This window comes from Thunnus albacares, chromosome 9 (genome assembly GCF_914725855.1).
Source record: "Thunnus albacares chromosome 9, fThuAlb1.1, whole genome shotgun sequence".
Taxonomy (NCBI): Eukaryota; Metazoa; Chordata; class Actinopteri; order Scombriformes; family Scombridae; genus Thunnus; species Thunnus albacares.
In genome coordinates, this window is record NC_058114.1 from 30,421,267 (window position 1) to 30,435,274 (window position 14,008).

General features: G+C 39.4%; 1 protein-coding gene across 2 annotated transcripts in view; it reads right to left on the reverse strand.

Annotated features, from left to right (window-relative positions):
- The window catches only part of slc1a7b (solute carrier family 1 member 7b), a 44,771-nt gene that overhangs the window by 20,048 nt on the left and 10,715 nt on the right, over window positions 1-14,008 (reverse strand). For both annotated transcript variants that reach the window (XM_044362773.1, XM_044362774.1), the window contains exons 2-3: window positions 8,158-8,237; window positions 684-899 (exon numbers count right to left, since the gene is read on the reverse strand). In XM_044362773.1, coding sequence (XP_044218708.1) covers window positions 684-899; window positions 8,158-8,237 — 296 coding nt within the window. The remainder of the gene's footprint in view (window positions 1-683; window positions 900-8,157; window positions 8,238-14,008) is intronic.

Consider the following 14,008-nt stretch of genomic DNA (forward strand, 5'->3'; position numbering starts at 1 on the left):
CATTTTTATATGTTATGGACTGTTTTTATGCAGCACACTATAGATCACTCTCCTTATATCTCCACCTGTATGTCCCTCTCTTCAGAATTCAACCTAGTTTCCATACATCATACATTCCATAAACCTTGAAAACATCAATCTTCTGCAGCACAGGCATAAATCTGGCTGCAGTGTGCAGTTTTTCTGAGGACTTTGGCTTGCTGCAGCCCTCTTAAGCCCTGTTTGTTCTCTGCTAACTATCTTCAGTTACAGACTTTCTCTGCTGCCATATGTAGTCTTGTGATACCAGACAGTCGGAGATCTCCGCCTACCAACGTCTGGGGATTTCTAAATGCACGGTAGTTGCTTGAATGGTGGTGAGAATGGCCGCTAACAAACCTACGCCCCTTAAATTTTGTCAAGGACACATCTTACCGGAAATGATTCTCCCCCTCCCCCATTCTCCTCTGTAGTGAACTTCATGTCACCAATATGAAGGGCTGCCCTAAAGACTTTAGATAGGTTCTGCAATGCAGGACTTTTTTAAACGCTCTAACCGTTTCCACTCAATTTTAACAACAAAACCTAGGGGACAGTCCTCAGTCCCTATGAGCAAAGCATTTAGACTAACCTGTGAGTCTAGCCACATGTGGCTCTGAGGACTATTCGTTATCAAGTGAGTAATCTTTACATATGTGTCTTACCGGATGAGGTCAAGCAGAGCATCAGCAGAACTCATGATAGGCTTGCCACTGTCCTCAGAGTCCTCCTTCTGGGCTGCGCCGCCTGGGTGAATGATGGAGACCATGATGATCCCCACTATCACCGCCACAAAGGTGGTCCACAGGTAATAAGACACTGTGATCAGACCGAGCCGGCTGGAGCACTTGGCATCGAGGGCTGCCAGTCCTGACATCAAACTGGAAGAGGAAACATGCATGTTAGACTCAATTATAAGTGGTGCTTTGATGTTATGGCAAATGTGTTAATGCAAGCTGTAGGTAAGCAGTTCTTACTTTTGTAACCATCTTTTAGTACTACATTCTTTCTCATGCTCCCCACTCTGACAATCCACCACTGTCAGATGAAATGTTGTCCAACATGTCAACTTTTCTGCATCTTTCTAACAATATGTTTTGGAGAAATCCCAATGCATTTTGATGAGAGTTTGAATAGACTAAGAGTTTGGACAATATTGCTAACCTATATTGGAGTATGCAATCCTTTATCAGTAGTTCAGTAGTTGCCAGAGATGGGGCTGGAAAGCTATATGCATGCCTATCAAGGCTGGCTGTAGGGGGTTTGCAGGACAATCTCTCTTCAAGACCCTCAGCACTCAAAGCATTATTGGAGTCTGGAGAAGAAGAGCCATCCACAAAATCACAGTGGCAGCTGAGAAAGTCTCCAAGGAGAGGAGAACTATGGGGAAGGCAGAATGCCACTTGAACATGAGCCATGTCCTGATCAACCATGGTTGGGTTGCCTGTGGGAGGGTGTATGGTGTTGAAAGACCTGAAACACCCAATGATTCAAGGAACATCACTGAAAACATGTTCAAGTCCATCACAAGATCTATTTTTCGTCCATTAATTTAACTAATTCAGTGCAGCTCTCTAGATGATTTCCACTCTGTCTGCTGTCATTCAGATTTCTGTTGAAAATTGAGGTCAATTCAACTTTAAAACAACCTTGACACCTCAGTTATACATGGCATGCCTCATCAGTCCACTGATTTGCTCAATAAATGCTACTGTGTGTTTCAGAGAGCTGTAACCTTCTTCAGGGTACTGTTTTTTTGCCCCATGGATGACTGTTTTCACATGGTCTTTGGAGGCAGAGGATGTCACATTCTGTGTACTTCAGTAAATCTATCAAAATCAAAACATGTCTCACAACTGTTTTCCATGCTTTACTCACCAAACATTTTTATCCCTCTTGCCCTGGACTTGCACTGAAGCTAACACTGGTCTGTACCTCACAGTGTGTTTGTTCTCAAAGTAAGAAACTTTAGCAACAGAATGTACATTCATTCATATGATCTATTTTAAATTCCCTTTTAATGTGTTAGAGATCAAGCAGAATGTTTGGGAAACATTAAACTCATGTCTGCATGTAGCATTTTTGTAACCACCAGTAACTATTGGCATATAGACAGCATTTTAATCACAACCAGGCTGGCATCACATCAGGGTTAGAGATGTTTGTTAGATTTCTCTTGTAATGTAAGGATCAATGCTCTTAATCCCCCACTGCTTTCATTCAGGGAGAGAATGGCAACACACACACACACACACACACACACACACACACACACACACACACACACACAATACTGCAATGATCCTCAAAGCAGCTGTATATCAGTGACAGTATCTGACACAACATACATAATTACAGTGTACAAAACGGAGAACCATATGAGTTAATTAAAAGTTGTGCTGATAATGGAGTTCAGTGTATACAAATGCCCGACAGTTTGCCATGACACTCTTTTATATCACTCTGTGAGGGAGCTTGGCCAGAGCATCAAGGAAGGTGATGGGAGGCAGACTCAGAAACTTGGTCAATAACTTAAAAAAAGTGATTTATTCAGACCAGTGTATAAGCCAAAATAACAATACAAATAACATGAATACTAACCCAAAGATTTAACTAAATTCTATAAATCCCCCATACGAAGGGTGTGTGTGTATATGTATGTGTGTGTGCGTGTGTGTGTGTGTGTGTGTGTGTGTGTGTGTGTGTGTGTGTGTGTGTGTGTGTGTGTGTGTGTGTGTGTGTGACTTAAACACTTGTCTGTCTTGATTAAACCAGAAATACAGATGTAAATATAACAAAAAAAAACAAACCTCTTGAAGTATGTGAGAGCAATGCTACAAATGGCAACATCATACTGGCTAAACAAACAAATGACAAGTATGGAAAGAAATGTATCAAAGTGTAACAGGGACAAATGGACCCATTTTGCCACACGCTCATGAGTCAGCCAGAGTATGAACAAACTACTGTCTTTATAATTTGGAGTTTTTATTCATGTTCCTTAGTGTCATAAGCATTAGTAAAGGCCCCTTTACTTTATGATGTGCAATTTGAGCTGTCTGAGACATAAATTGACAATTGTGACAGAAACATGGTAAAATTATTGTCTGTCAATCAAAATCTTTGGTTGTCAATCAGAAACAGTGCACACAATTTCTCCAGTATATACATGGCACACAAACCAAAATGATCAAGACACAACAAAAAAAATTTGTGACTTTGATAATGCTCATATACTTTTTTCTACAAATACATGTGTCAGATTCTGGCATGCCTCAAATTGATTTCGTTCAGTCTGACAGATATTATTAGAGCTGTCTCACACAGTGTGACATGCAATCAACTTAAACAATCATTGTTGTCACACATGGAACTACACGCTGAATTTCGTTATGAGAAGATGGGTGTGGCACTGCTCCTACCTTATTACAATGATTCAGTGCCTTCACACAAGCCATAATCAAAAGTCTGATAGAGGTGCATGGATATTAACAAAATCTTTTATTAAAGCAACGTTACTTAAATGGCAAGTATTTGTCACACATTGAGAAAAACCTCGCCTTTTCAACTTTGCAAATTGTCAAAGCATTTATTCCTCTAAAAATCGGTGGTCCACTTCACTGAGAATCTGACATTGTTCACACACAGGCATTTTGGCGAGTATGGCGAGGCAACACATTTACCACCTCAGATAGCTGAAGAGTTTCTCTGGGGCTCTTAAAGACCTCCTACTCTGGTGCTGTGGAAAGTTTCCTATCAGGGATTATCCTTTATATTTCTTTTTATAGAATCATTATTTTTCACACTAGTCTTTTCACACAGCCTTAGGAGCGTGCCACATCCCATTACATATCACTTTTGTATTTGACAAATAAACCTTTGAATCCGTAAATCCAATAATATGATAATGGTCCTTGGTGACAATGTCTAGAGATTGTTCCAACCAGCTTCATAAAAGTTTTCATATGGTAAAAAATATGTTTTTAAGTACAAGTTTCTTTTCATATCATTTGACTGTAGTTTTAATGAAGGATTGCCCAGTGAGTTTTTTGGACTTTGTGTCAGATATTGTTGAAATACTGAGAGGAACTGATCTAGAGTCCTCCTGAAAACACTCAAACAATTGAGTCAGTGACTTTAGCGTGAAGCATGAAGTGGCTTTTCAGCACTACCTCAAAGTGCTAAAATCATTATAGATATTAGAATCCACTTATTGCACTCATTCGCTCATTATGTAACTTGTTTTTCATTTTATATATATATATATATACATTATGAAAAATTACAAAAAGGAGGGCTGTTTGTAAGGCTATATACAGTATAACCATTTTTCTTTAACCTGTTGTAATCTAGCTGCTGGAGACTGAGATATCAAAGTCTGGAAGGTTGTGTGATGACATTAGGGTTGTCAGTTTTTATTTGATGTTTGGACATGGACAAATAACTGTAATTAGATGTTTGATTTCAATATTTTCAGTGCATAGCAGCATGGCCTGTCACTCTGCTTGCCAACTTTGTAAAATGCAACTGCCTTACTGTGGGTTCAGACAGAGTGGGAAGTGGGAGTGTTGCTAGCATACATTGCTAGCTAGCTTACTTAACGTCTGTACAGTTGGTACATTGGTTTGGGGTGAATAAACACAGATGGTTCAGCATTCAAATTTGCATGAATGGTGTAAGGCAAAAATTTGTTACAGTTTCTGTCTGAACACACCTTTAAAGTAATGTTAGCTTGTTACTCAAGTGAAGCAGCAGAGGGCTGTGAATGAACAGAACACAATCTGACAGGCTTTCATGTTATGAAATGTTTCGTGTACTGAAGCAAACAGCAGGCGGGAGAGTAAAAAAGCATGGGCGGATTGTAGGTATGAACTGCAGGAACTAGCATGGCTAATAGGCAAACAATAACACAAGTTGATTATATTATTTAAATCATTATACTGCATTTTATCAAACATATAACAATTTAATTAATGCAGCATCCCTCCTTTTCTGCTGCTCGCATTATTTCGCCATGCACCTACGTTAAGAAAGATACAAACAATCATTATTTACTGTCAATCTATCCCTGTCATAATTTTGCACATCAGAGTACAATACTGAAGCGAACAAGGTGGGGTGTCAATGTCCGATTAGGGAGCAAAATTTGGTCTAACCACAGCCATGACATATTTTAGGATAGGTAACATAGGTTGTGTTTGAATAAACATTAGTTTAGTGACAAAAAGTGAAGAATATAACCATTTAAATTAACATTTGTTTGCATACGTTTGGCCCAATTTGATTACAGAGTGGAAATGAACATTCACTTACATGTGTATAGTGCACTTTACATGTTCTGGCTTGTCATGTTTGACTTAAAGGATAGCTTCACAAGTCTGTCAGTCAGGTGCCTATATGAACACTGAAAGAGGTTTTACTCAATGTAATCATTCTTCCTGTTCATACTGGGTATTAAAAGATCCCCTTCAAATGTGCTTTCATTGTAAGTGATGGGGGCCAAAATCCACAGTGTATTCACACAGTCATTTTGTGCAAAAATGCATTTAAAAGATGATCTTAAGTTTATATGAGGCTTTAGCAGTTTGAGTTTGAGCCACATTTACAGTCTTTTTGGCATCAAATTCCCTCTTTGTGTGACTGTTGAACTGCAGTGGGAGTACGGTAACAAAAAGAGGGACTTTGGCAGTAAAAAGACTGTATTGTTGAAAGATATCTATGTAATTTGACCAACTTGGACAGCTGGAGCTTCATATCAGCTTCAGATGAACTTTTAAATAAATTTTTGCACAGAAGGAGGCTTGTGGATTTTGGCACCAATCATTTACATTGAAAGCTCATTTGAAAGGGATATTTTAATAGCTAGTATGAACAGGAGGAATGATTACAGTAAGGAAAACCTCTTTCAATGTTCATTTGGGCACGTGACTGTTGTTTTAAGACAGACTTGTGAAAACTGTCTTTTAATACTTTTCAATGTCCTTAAGCATACTATTTCCACTCCACCCTGCTGTGAACCAACAGAATATGAATATACACCTATGACAGTATTGAAAGTTACAATATTGTAACCCTAGTTCTATAAGCACAGGCGGAGCCCTCTACTGGACTCTGGACTCAATGAGTAATACTCCAATCACACACATGCAATTGCCCACTGAAATATGCATGTACGTACACAGCCAATCAGGATGCGCCTACTGATACCGTGTGTCCCACGCAGTATAAAAGGCAGTGCCTCGCCGCTGCAATTCCCATATCGAAACCACTTCAGCAGACAGTGTGGGAGTGGCAGGGTCCATAGGTAGAGGACTCAACCTCTGCTTATAGGACTAGGGTTACAATATTGTAACCCCCATTTTATCTCTATCTATCAGGCTCCACCCTCTGCTGGACTCTATGGATACAGTAGGCGGAGCCCGATGAATGTTTGGCCTACCGCCACATGTCATCAGACTGCCTCACTGAGCCCAACCAACTAACGGTTAGTCAGTGTGACCTTCCCACTACTTTATAATCCCAGCCGCTTAAGCTGAGCATTAGGGAGCCTAACCCAGCCCAGTTAACATGGACATGAACTGGGGGAAACCATGGCCTAACCTCACAGTTGTCACTGGTCATACAACGCACACCCTGCACACCCCAGTCCCCAAGTCAGTGGGATTTACAGGAAAATGCAGGCATATAATTGCCCGGGGGGGGGGGGTCAGGTGAACCACAGCTGACACTCATACCAACCTACGAGCACGGACCTTGAAAAGGAGCTGGTCATGTCCGAGAGATAGGACCAAATGAACGGACAAAGTGTAGGCCAAGACTCACCCCACTGAACAAGGCTGTAGATGCTGCTACACCACATGTGGAATGCGCTTGGACCACAGTCGGGAGGTCCTTTAACACCTGCCTGTGAGCTAAGGAGATGTATCACAAAGCCAACTAGCTAGGTGCTTCTTGGATAGGGCTTTACCGGCCACTCCCTCTCTATAGCACACGGACAGTTCAGTGTGCCGAAAGGGGGCCACGCTCTCAACATAACATGCCAACACACGTTCTGGGCACAAGAGGTGCTGTTTTGTCTGGCATCCCCATGGGGTGGAGGACAAAACACCTCTAGCTGAATAGTTCTCAACCTAAATGAACTCCTTATGTTCATAGGAACAAAGGAGGGGTTCGATCTGAGAGTAGCATCACTGTGGTCACCATGAAGCAGCAAAAGCTTGGGTGAACCAATAGGGCACACAGCTCACTCACTTAGCCGAGGTCAGCACAAGCAGCAAAGCTCTCTTGAATGACAACATCTTCAGAGAGGAGCACTCCAGAGGCTCATTTGGATCATTCACTACAGCCTCGGGCAGCAACAGCAGTTCCCACTGGGGGGCGGAGACATGCATCACCGGCCATTGTCTCCTAACCCCCTGTAGAAAATGTTTCACGAAGGGTGGGCAAAGACAGGCCTTTTGCCAAAGCCCTCATGACAGGAGGAAACAGCTGGCAGTGGCGGTGGTGTTGGCAGCAGAGGGCCAGATGAAGCAGTGAACTCATCTTCACCACAAAGATCAATCTCGAGCTCCAGTTCGCTCTCATTGCAGCGGTGTGAGATGTCACACAACCAAAAATGGAAACTACTGTTGCCAGCGTTGAGTTGAAGGAAGTGCACGGCAGTGCACACAAGGCAGTGCAAACAAGGTGGTGCATCATGCCGCAATCTGCGTGGTCCTGTTTGAGGCACTTGAAGCAGAAGAGATGCCTGTTGGTGGCGGTGATGAGACTTTGGCATGACAGACAGAGACAAGCTTGGAGCGGTGACTCCATCCGCAGAGAAGTAAGATCAGTGAGCTGATTTCACCATTGCTGAAGTGAGAAGGATGGGAATTGCAGCAAGGTACTGATTTTTATACTGTGTCAATACATGGAATCTTTAGGTGCGTCCTGATTGGCCGGGTACGTATATGCAAATTTCAGTGGGCGGTTGCATGCATGTGACAGTATTACCCATAGACTCCAGTAGAGGGCGGAGCCTGTGTGAGATAGCATATGTCTCACTGAAAACTCCTAATTTGTTAATCCAAGAGGTGAACAGGTTCACGCTGTGAGGGTTAATGACATGTAATGAAGAGTGCAGAGGACAGACATCAGTACCTGGACACAACAAGTGGGAGAATCAGCATCTTCAGCATCCTCATTAGCAGCTCTCCAGGAAACTGGAAGTACTTCACCTCCTGTCATGAAGAAAGAAGAAGAAATGATGGTCACAGGTAATTTGAGGGAGAGCATTAGAGTTAGTGAAAACAAACTTTATGTTATTTAAAAAATAATAACAAGGAAAAAGGTATTTTTAGGATGTCTGGAGCACTGAAAAGGAGCACTCTGACTGCAGCATCATGAACAGAGAAGAATGTTTTGTTTTTTTTCTCTACCAACAATTTATAATTAGAAAATGATCCCTTACTTAGTAAGAAAATGAAGATGGCTGAATAACTATTAAAGTAGTAGAAGTAGTACATACTTATAACTCTATTTTACTTAAAGTTACATTATATAACTTATATCACTGTATAACAATACCATTTAACTATTGTCTTATTATTATTGTGCTTCTGTATATCATATACTGTATCATAGTATTCTCTTCATAGTATTGTATACTGTGTGTATATTACATATATTGCACCTATACTGTGTATAACATTATATACTATTATATTATTGTATATTGTAAATATTTATATCTGTACCAATAAACTTATACTATATACTGTATATATATAATTCACATCATGGCTTCAACAGTTGCACTACTGGACTACATTTGCACAAATATTTGCACAATTTATTTGTACAGTCTAATGTATTCTAATATATATGGCTTTTTGATGCCACCTCTCTAATTTCTTTAATCTTTTATTATATACTTTTTTTATTTCATTCATTCAAAGAGTTCTTTATCTGTTCTTGTCTGTCTCTGTGCTACTGTAACGTATGAATTTCCCCTTAAGGATCAGTAAAGTCTGTAAACCCCTAGCTCAGTGGTTCTCAAACTTTTTCACATCAAGGACCTTTAAACTGCACAAATTAGATCATGGGCCACCATTTGATAAGATTTTGTCCCAGGGTCCCCCACCTGATAAGATTTTTGCTTTAAGATGTTTTATTACAGAAAGTGTATGAAACCCAAAATAGTCATACACTCTGTCATTGTGTTACTTATGGATGGAATTATAGTGAAAATAAATTATTCCCCTTTTTGCTGGGGACCCCCTGGAACCTCCTCAAGGACCCCCGGGGGTCCCTGGACCCAACTTTGAGAACCACTGCCTTAGCTTGTTGAAATTGCCACTCTCTGTTGGAAGAAAAAACACATTTGCTTTGATTTTTAAAGCTGCGATAATAGATTTTTTTTTTTTAACGTCATTCATTTGGAATCATGTTCCTATCCACCTGACAAATATAAGTCCAATGTCTGTTTAGGTTTCCACTGACTCCTGAGAGAAATGTCTCTCACATTAGCTGTTAAATGCTACATGTTCACCAGCTAGTGACTAACTGTGTGTCTCCTGTTTGTTGCTGAACAGGTGGTGTACAGTTGGTTAACAGAGCTTTTCTTTGGAAACGGCTTTGTTGTTCTGGACAGTATGAACCAACAACATATTTTTTTTCATTTGAAGGACTTGTTGCCCAATTTGTATGGTGATGCCTGAACATAATGTTGAGCATTTTGCACAACCTTATCCAGTGAGACCTTTCAGAGCCTTCTAATTTTGTGCAATATAACAATTCTAAAGGTTCCAAAGGACTTTCAATTTATACATCAAATGAGTGAGTTCAGTTTAGCTAATTCTACCACAATCTGTTGCCTGAATGAATAGTCACACTTGATGCAGAAGAGGACAAGATATCGTTGTTTTTTGTCTATATGGGTTAAGCTTCAAAAATACTGGATCCCACATTTCCCATAATGCAAGTAGATCTCTCATGACCCCCCACAACCTATGCTAATTTCTTTCAAAACTCACAAGCCACAGTTATGCATACGTTGAACATTTTTTAGCCCAAGTGGAGAGACAGCATGAAGTGAAAGACACTTAAGTAGGTCATAGAGAGAATACTGTGGGGCATAGGGTAAGGGAAGAGCATAGAGGATCATCTTAAGTATTGGGAATTCACAAAAATTACCATTCATCCTGAGAGGAAAATGAATGTTTGTACCAAATTTCATGACGATCCATCCAATAGTTGCTGAGACAGAAAAAATGTCAGTGATGGTGGCACTAGAGGAAAAGTCACAAGAGTCATTAGGATTAATCCTCTGAAAACCACAAATGTCTGTACTGTATATCCATCCATTAGTTGGTGAGATATGTAAGTTCAGACCAAAGATGATGGACAGACATTGCTATTTCCAAAAAATGTTCAAATGTACTTGTTTCACATGCCATCGAATGAAAAATACTCAAATTGTGTGATAGATCATTATTTTGTAACAATTTCACTATTAGCAACATGGAGCCATGTTTTACATATGGATCCTGTTTTGTTTGTTTTTGTGCATACCAGTGCAACTCCCCAAGCAACATCTCAAAGATGATGTGTCAGAGAAAAACAATGATTCTTGATTTTGCAAAAACACTGGCAGTAGATAAGTTGAATTTTTTTATGTTTCTCTTATCCCTTTCCAATGACTCTGATACACCCGCAAAGCAAGAAAACAAGTCTCAGTTGTAAAAATTTGACTTGTTTATTTCAATCACATGCCTGTGTTACTCAACAGACTGTGTGCTGTCTCAGAGACCAGCGTTGGTAGATTGGCAATGGCAATGGTTTCTTGGCAAGTGATACAAATGACCACTTCACAAGAAGGTTGAAGAAGGTACAAATAGATAGAAAAGAGAGTCAGAGGGTAACAGCTTATTATAGAGGACTGAATCTAATTTGAAAAAAAAGAGGAGGAAAGATATGAAATTGCACAGATAATACACCGGTGACATGTTTCCAAAGCCGAAGAGTTTTGGGTGACAGTTTGGCAGATGTCTGAGGATCTCACAGGGTTTTTGTGTTTTTGTCTCAGTGTCCACTGGGCTTAACGTTGGTCTCTGTCCAAAACAGCAGTGGACAGCTGTTGTCTATCAGCTGTGCCACTCTATCTCCTGCAGCCAGACTTCATATCTCTACTCTGTCAAAATGAACTTGGCAGCATATCAAGAGTTTTAAAAAGCTTCTTTACTCCCAAGTCATCGCTGTGGTCACGGTGTGGTTTAAGGGATCTGCAACAGGAGTCAGTGTTTGAAAATCTATGACTTTAAAATGTAATTGTCCTTCACACACTTGCCAACAGAGCATGGACAGCTGGAGATGGCTTGACAATTTACATATTGAGAGATTGAATGTGCCATATAAACACTTGTACACATTTTATTATTCTCCCAAGGTGTGAATAGATTAGCAATATGGTGTGTGGGCTCATGTTTGTTTGTTTGTTAATATGTTAATTTCTTTCTGCTCTCTATTGATGTGGATGGAGATGTGGGTGTTCTAATATTTTCATCAACAATAACTGAAAATTATAGAATGCTCAAAAGGTTGAAATCCTTTTTTTTTTTAATCATCTTTAACCATGTTATTCATTGAATTACTCAGTACTTTCATTAGCACGAGTACAAAGATCAAACAAACAGCTTTCAAGCTAATAATGTGTTTCAATGTTGTGTTAAATCATCCTTAATGATTTCAGTGTCTCCCTACACTTACACTCAGCTGTACTCTTCTGTTTTTGTGACCTCAAAAAATTAAAATCCCTAATGTCGTGTGCAAGAATCTGATTCAGATCAAGTTTCATAACTTAATGACTAATGTGTCTGTATTATGAAGAAGTTTCGAATAATAAGAAAATATCAAATTCGAAACACTAAAAAAAATTAAGATATTCCTGATAGGTCTTCATTTTGACAAAATGATATTCTAAATGTAGATTTCAGAGAAAAGATTATTTTAATTCAACCACTTTTGCAATCATATTTGATTCAGCCTGAATTGCTTTCCCCTCAGATCTGCTTCTGTAGCTTGATCTGTGTCTCTCTTTATGTTTTTAATAATACAAAAGTATTGGGATTTTATATAAGGCCACATCGTTAAGGAAGAGAAAAATACAGTGTTAAACTAGTTTTAGAAATTATCTAGAACATTTTCACCTGTACAAATGGATTTCTGTAAATGTTTCAAAAGTTGCAGTTCTGTAGCCAGGATTTAACAAATCCTGACATTTTTGTGCATATGTTCTGCCTGATTTGATTAGAAAAAACATGGCAAAACAACCCAATTTCAAACATGGCATCTGTACACCACAAAAAAGGCCATTGATGCCACACAATCTGACATGCTGAATCAAATCATACATTAAAAAAATACATCAAATTAGTCACTGACATGATCCTGACAGACAACTTCAATGTGACCAGAACTGAACATGACATTTTGTAACAGGTTGCTACAACCCTCATATACTCCGAACTATAGAGGGGAAGACTTCAGTGTCCTCAAATATAGCTGGCTCAAAAAAGTCCTGCACAAATTACTTGCTCACACTTATGGAAACAGTTGTTTCTCTTCCATCAACATGAATATGAAATAATGCAAGGAACTGGACATGACATGACATGGGAAAGGGCTAGAAAATTCATCTGAATTCAATCACAGTTTTGCAAGTCACAAGTAAGACCTTTTCCACTATAATCCGGCTAAATTCGTAAATGTATCTTTTTCTAAGAATAAAACAACATTTTTCCAAAATGTCCTTCAGAGTGTATAAATCTGATAATACTGGCTTGGTGTTGTGGTGTGTACAGGGAAAAGGGACCTTTGTAGAAATGCGTCATATTGGTGACAAAACCAATGGTGGCAGTAGTGCAGCATTTTATTGTTGCTACATTGTCATTTCATTGGAAAAGAAAGAAGAACCACAACACAACATTGTCTACTTTGATAGCTTGTTTAGATTTAAATGTAGCTATCTGTAGCTATCTACTACCTTTCTCTCGCTGAAACTGTTGCAATCTGCTTGCAGTACACAAAATGTCAGGAAGCAGGCATGAGAATAGAAATAGTATACTGTTTCTTCTTCGCAGGTTTTCTATGGCTGACTTGCTTGTCTGCTCTCTGGACATACACAGTAGGAGAAGAATTGCCCGTTTTTGGCGTTTTAGTGTAGATGGAGGTATTTGCAGAAACAAGCTGAAACGCTTGCCATGGACGCGTGTTGTCTTCGTACGAAAATGGTGTTTTAGACTTTAGCCGGCTTATTGTAGATGTAGCCTCAAGTCTTTGAAGTCTGAGCCAAGACTAACAATTCCCCAGTGAAGTCTTAAACTTTATGTTTCGAGGACTAAGTCATCATGGAATTGGGAACAGCAGCAGTTAGGCTATTTTTTTTAATTTTTAGACATTGCTTACTTTTTTATTGATGACAAAAGACAACATTTATGGCTACCAAATCTTTGATATGTCTCACATTATTGCCTAGCTGACTGTGTTGAATGTTTATATTTGAATGTGATAATCCTAGGTATTATCTTTTATCAGACTGTAAGTCTTTCCTTCCTGCTCTTGCATGATCGGCAGCTATCGGGTTGATTTAAAATATGCGTGATTCTCTGTGCACTTTTTAAAAACATAATTTTTAATGTTTGGGCTTGGACAGGATATGAAGTCATTCTAAGTGAAAAGGCTAAAGTCCAAGTGAAATCATGAGTCATTAGTATTAGAGTCAGAGTCAAGTTGCAAGTCTTCTTTGATCAATTCATCGAGCTCCTCCTGAAGAGGGAAGAGCAAGAGGTAACCACCATGGCTGACCACTATGGCACCAAGGCTATCTATCTTATGATTAACAAACATATAAAAGTTAGGTATTGTATGGAGATGATGAAAGTGAGTGTGAGGGTAGGGATGACAGAGGAGATGGGAGGATGGTGTATTGAGGGGCTGCAGGGTGAGGAGGGTG